Source organism: Zea mays, chromosome 6 (assembly GCF_902167145.1).
Source record: "Zea mays cultivar B73 chromosome 6, Zm-B73-REFERENCE-NAM-5.0, whole genome shotgun sequence".
Classification (NCBI taxonomy): Eukaryota; Viridiplantae; Streptophyta; class Magnoliopsida; order Poales; family Poaceae; genus Zea; species Zea mays.
Genome location: NC_050101.1, coordinates 139,275,334 through 139,280,269, shown reverse-complemented (window position 1 = coordinate 139,280,269; position 4,936 = coordinate 139,275,334). Strand labels below are relative to the sequence as shown.

Below are 4,936 nucleotides of genomic sequence, written 5' to 3'. Positions count from 1 at the left end.
TGATTCTTATGTTACTGTTTCTTTTGGCAAGTATGCGTGAACAATTGCAGGTCTTTTTGTTATTACTGCATGTATCTTTGTATGTATGTACACCATTGTTTCTTAGTTGTTAATATGTGTATGTATGTGCAAGTGCATTGGAAACAAAGCTGAGCAGTTATCCTGACCAAAACTGGACAACAGCTGGCCGAAACTGGGACTGGACAGCAGCTATGCTGGCCGAAACTGGGCAGCAACAACCCTGTCAAAGCGAACAGCCTTCACTGAAGCACCAGTTTTTATTCCAGAGCTAGATTTTTCCTGGCCAATGTTGAGTGAATCATCCGGATTCACCCTATTTGGCCCTAGAATAAAAACATGTCTGTCTATGATACCGAACAAACGAACGGGGCCTTAGTCTTCTAAGCATCATGACAGGGGCACAGATTTTGACCTCATGATCTCAAATGCTCATAATGGTGAAGGTTAGTTCTTTCTCAGATCTATTGTGTTGGTGAATATGTGCCTAAGTAGACAGGTCCTGGTAAAAGTTGTGACATACCAGGTTGTAGAATTGTATGATCTTTATTTGTATTAAATCATGTATTATTTGGTTCAGGTCCTGGTAAATGTTGTGACAGACCAGGTTGCAGAGTTGTATGTTGGTTCATGCACTCGAGGTTGAGCCGTCTCGGATCCTCGTCAGCTGGTCAGAGTGTGGTTGGTTTGTTCGCGCACGCCTGGCGGACGGGGTGGTGCCGTTGCCGCGACACCGCTGAGTCACCGCCAACGCCATGCACCGACAAGGTCACGGGCCACCGACGACGTCCGTGCAGTGCAACCCGACACAGGACGAAAATTCCGGTTGCGTTATCTATTTTAAAATTATAATAAAATAAAATCACCCAGGATCTATCTAGGATAGTGTCTACTAGCAAGCATGTATCCTTGCGCTATACTGCTATTAATACACCTACGGATAACCAATATATCAATAGGCATTGCTTATATGTACATATTAGATTTGTATATTATCTAATGTATATGGTTATGTGTAATTTTATACTGTAGACTGCATATATTAGAATTTAAAATAACAGATAAGGCTGGACAGCCTAACTACATCTATCCATATCTGAAAATATTGAAATGTGACTATAAGGGCTAGTTTGGGAACTTAGGTAGTGTTTGGTTCTAGAATATGGTGTGATGGAATCGCTCTGCTCCTAATTTACCGTCGTTTGGATTGATTCTATGTGGCGTGGTTCCAGAAACCGGGGGACAATAGGATTGTGTGTCGGCAGTGGTGCTAGCACGGACTTGCTACGAGTGGAGAGTCAATGGGACTCGGCGAGAAATCTGAGACACTTGTTTATATTGGTTCAAGTCGGGGCTCTAGTCCAGTGTAGCGTTGATCGTGAAATTGCAGTAGTTTGTGTTACAGCTTGTGTGCTTGTGTATAGAATGAAGGTTGCCTCTACCCTTTTATCACTCAAGGGAGGATTTTACAGTAGGAACTCCTCGTATTCTACTAAAAGGGAGCTTGGCTTGCTGCATATGGGTGGTGTGGTCCTCCTGATGTTGTCTGTAGGGTCGTGCGCTGTCGTACCTCTGTATGACATTCCATCCTGTTCGTTCGTCATACGGGTTCATGTAGCGAGTCTGCTAACGATGTCTCTTCATGATAGGATGTGTGGGCCCCGCGGATCAGTCTCACGGTGCGGTCGTACGAAACGCGCCTCCTCCTGTCGTCACGAGCCATATGTCATCCTTCAGCGCGTTGTAGACATACACTCGGTATGGTGTACTGTCCGGTCCTTCCAAGTATCTGGGTCGTTGCTGGGATTCTGGTATTGAGGTCATCCAACGATCGGGCTTGACTGGCCCCACAACGCAGTGCTGGTGTGACTGAGTTCGTACGCGGGGGCGTGCGGTTTGTGCTCTGATGGCGACCACTCGACACGTGTTCGGTGCGCCACACGTTTTCTCGGGTGTGGCCGAAGGACGACGCCTCCCGTCGTAGCCGACGTGGGCTAGCAGCGTCGGGATGGGGCTCCTTCGTGGGTCCACTCGGTGGGAGCCCGGTAGTTTGCCCCGTCTCACGGACTTGCTTGCAGAGGTCTTGGTCGTGAGGTCGTCCGCTCCGCCTTGTGGACTTGGTCAACGGAGACTTGGTCGTCCGCTCAACCCGCCTCGCCTCGCAGACTTGCTTAGCGGGGACTTGGTCGTCCATTCCGCCTCGTGGATCGACTTGGCAGGGACTTGGTCCTATGCCTCGCCTCGCAGACTCGCTCAGCAGAGATTTGGTCATCTGTCTCGCCTCGCAAACTTGCTCGGCAAATGAGCCGGAAAGATATTATGAGCCCTACTCTAGGTACCCCATTCTTAGATATCTGACAATGTATGACATAATGGCTCTAAAATTGAAAATTAGGTTCAAATATTAAACCATTCGACATTCCAAAATCTGAGCGACTACATCCTAGCTCGCTCGGGAATCCCCTCTAAATTCTTAGGATCGAGAGGAAAATTAGCTTAGAGCTAGTTTAAAAACTTAATTTTAGATTCCTAGAGATCGAGAGGAAAATAATTTATTTTGCCACTCAATCCATAGAAATCCCGGAGGGAAGAAACACGGAGAAGATTTAAATTTACAAACTAGTCCTAACTTTATGTTACAGCCGTTTCTACATATGTCTGTATATCTGGATTTAGGCTTTTCTGAAGCCAATCTTGGTTTGCGTTGAGGTTGATTTAAATTTCCAAACTAGCCCTAACTTTATGTTAGGGCCGTTTCTACCTATGTCCCTAACTTTATGTTAGGGCCGTTTCTACCTGTCTGTATATCTGGATTTGGGCTTTTCTGAAGTCAATCTTGTTTGCGTCGACGTTCAATTTTCATCCCTGTGGGCTGTGGCTGTGGCAGTGGGAAAGGCATATCCCGCCGTCCCCTGCTTAGCAGCCTAGAGCGAGCAGTACAGCACGGTTGGAGAGCTCAGTGTAATGGACACGGGCAACTGAGGAAAGCAAATTGAGACTACAACAATGGGTTACAGGTTCTTGGTGCGGAGCATAATGCCAGTTCACACCGGAAATGTCGAATCACAACCGGAAAAAAGAAGAGTGATCCTGCCGGGGAGCAAGAGCAACCAACGCGGCGGAGGGAGATGGAACAAGCAAGGAGCACACGCTAAAAAAAAAAATCCAGATCTCCTTGCTCTTTCGTTCCCCCCTCCTTCACCAACAGCGGGAGCAGCTAGCCAGCTACTGACAAATCTACCATATGTACACAGAGACGGCCAGACAGAGACCGGGCTACGGCGGCGGCGCAACCCACCGGCGAGCTGGCCGCGCGCGCACCAACCCTAGGAGGAGCGTGCGAGGCGCGACGCGATGGCGGAGTGGTACATGGCGTCGTGGAAGGACTCCGTCTGCGCCATCCGCGCCCGCAGCTCCCGGGCCTTCTCCTCCGTCATCACCCCCACGAACTGCCTCCGCGGCGCCTCGTCCTGCGCCCCCGCCGGCGCCGGGGCCGGGGCCTCCAGGTAGTCGGCCTTCCCCGACCACCCCAGCAGCGGCGCCCACCACTTGGCGCCCTCCGCCGACCCCGCGAAAGCGTGGACCGCCCCGGCGCCCGCGGCGGCGCGGGGCCCGGCCGTGGACGCCGCCGGGCGGGCGGGGAACGAGACGACGCATGCTGCGGACGGTGCCATCGCCATTGGATTGGATCTGTTTGGTCGCGCCCTCTCTTTGCCTGCACTTGCAGGGTTGCTTTTCGATTGCTTTGGTGGTTGTTTGCGTTGTGGTTTAAGCTTGGGTTTGCGACCGGTGGGGTGGCGAGGGGAATTTGTAGCAATGGGCGGGAGGATGGGGATGGGGATGGTGACGAGAGCGACGACCAGATAAGACCGCCGCGTGGGCACAAACGGATCCGGATTGTGGATCCGATACGTGTCACGTGCTGTTCACGGTTGGTTAGCTGGCACGTCCGTAACGGCTCCTGCTACTACCGTTGCTTCATTAATATTTTACTGGGTCACAGACAGCTGGGCCCAGGTGAGCAGCGATCCATTTTCATTGCCGTGACGGTAGTGGCGTGGTGTCATCTGTGCGGTTAATTAATTATAAACGGTTGTCGCCGCACGAGAGTGTGTGTAAAGCTGTAATTTTGGGCATTCTAGATGACTAGATGAGCAAGGTGAGCGTCTGTTAGTACGTGTCGTGTACGTACTTTTCAGTTTTGACTCTTTCCACTTCAGCCCTTGTTCGTTTGTGTCGGATTGGTGGATCAGAACGATTCTTAGCCGGATTGTTTCTCTAATTTATACAAACTTTGATTAGCTGGAACGATTCCGGGTACAATCCAACGTAAACGAACAAGGCCTCAGTCTCTTTTTTGCCCGCTGGTACTCTCTCGAGTCTCGAGTTTCAAAATATAAGCTGTTTTATTTCGATATTATCAACCAATCTCTACTACTCCCTCCGTTTCGTTTTAGTTATCGCCGGATAGTGCAAAATTAAACTATCCAACGACAACTAAAAAGAAATGGAGGGAGTGTTAAGTGGGAGTTTCTCCGTATTGGGTTCAAATCGTCGTTCTCCCCTTCCATATCTAGATTCTAATCACTGAAGCTCGCAACCATTTGTGTTTAACAAAGAATAGATATTTTAAATTGTTGAGCACCAAACTGAGCAGTGGGGATAGTCGGCCCTGAGGGCGGACTGTCCGCCGTGGCGGCGCGGACCATCCACATGTGCTCAGAATCAGTAAAGGCTCCTCCTTTCTTGCGAGATTTGTTAGTAAAAACTGTGGGATTAACTTGGGATTGACGCGAAGCCAGACTGTCCGATAGTAAATCTGGACTTGTAACGGTTCCAGACCTCCCCTTTATATAGATAGAACCCCCCTTTATATAGATGAAGGGTTACGACCGATTGAACCCCTACAATTTATAAA

General features: G+C 49.7%; 1 protein-coding gene across 1 annotated transcript; it reads right to left on the bottom strand.

Moving 5' to 3' along the window:
• Window positions 1-2,981: 2,981 nt before the first annotated feature.
• Window positions 2,982-3,830, bottom strand: LOC100383744 (uncharacterized). Its single transcript, NM_001351689.1, has one exon. It carries the CDS (start codon window positions 3,673-3,675, stop codon window positions 3,295-3,297), a length of 381 nt encoding a protein of 126 aa, NP_001338618.1. The 5' UTR covers window positions 3,676-3,830; the 3' UTR covers window positions 2,982-3,294.
• Between the last annotated feature and the right edge of the window lie 1,106 nt (window positions 3,831-4,936).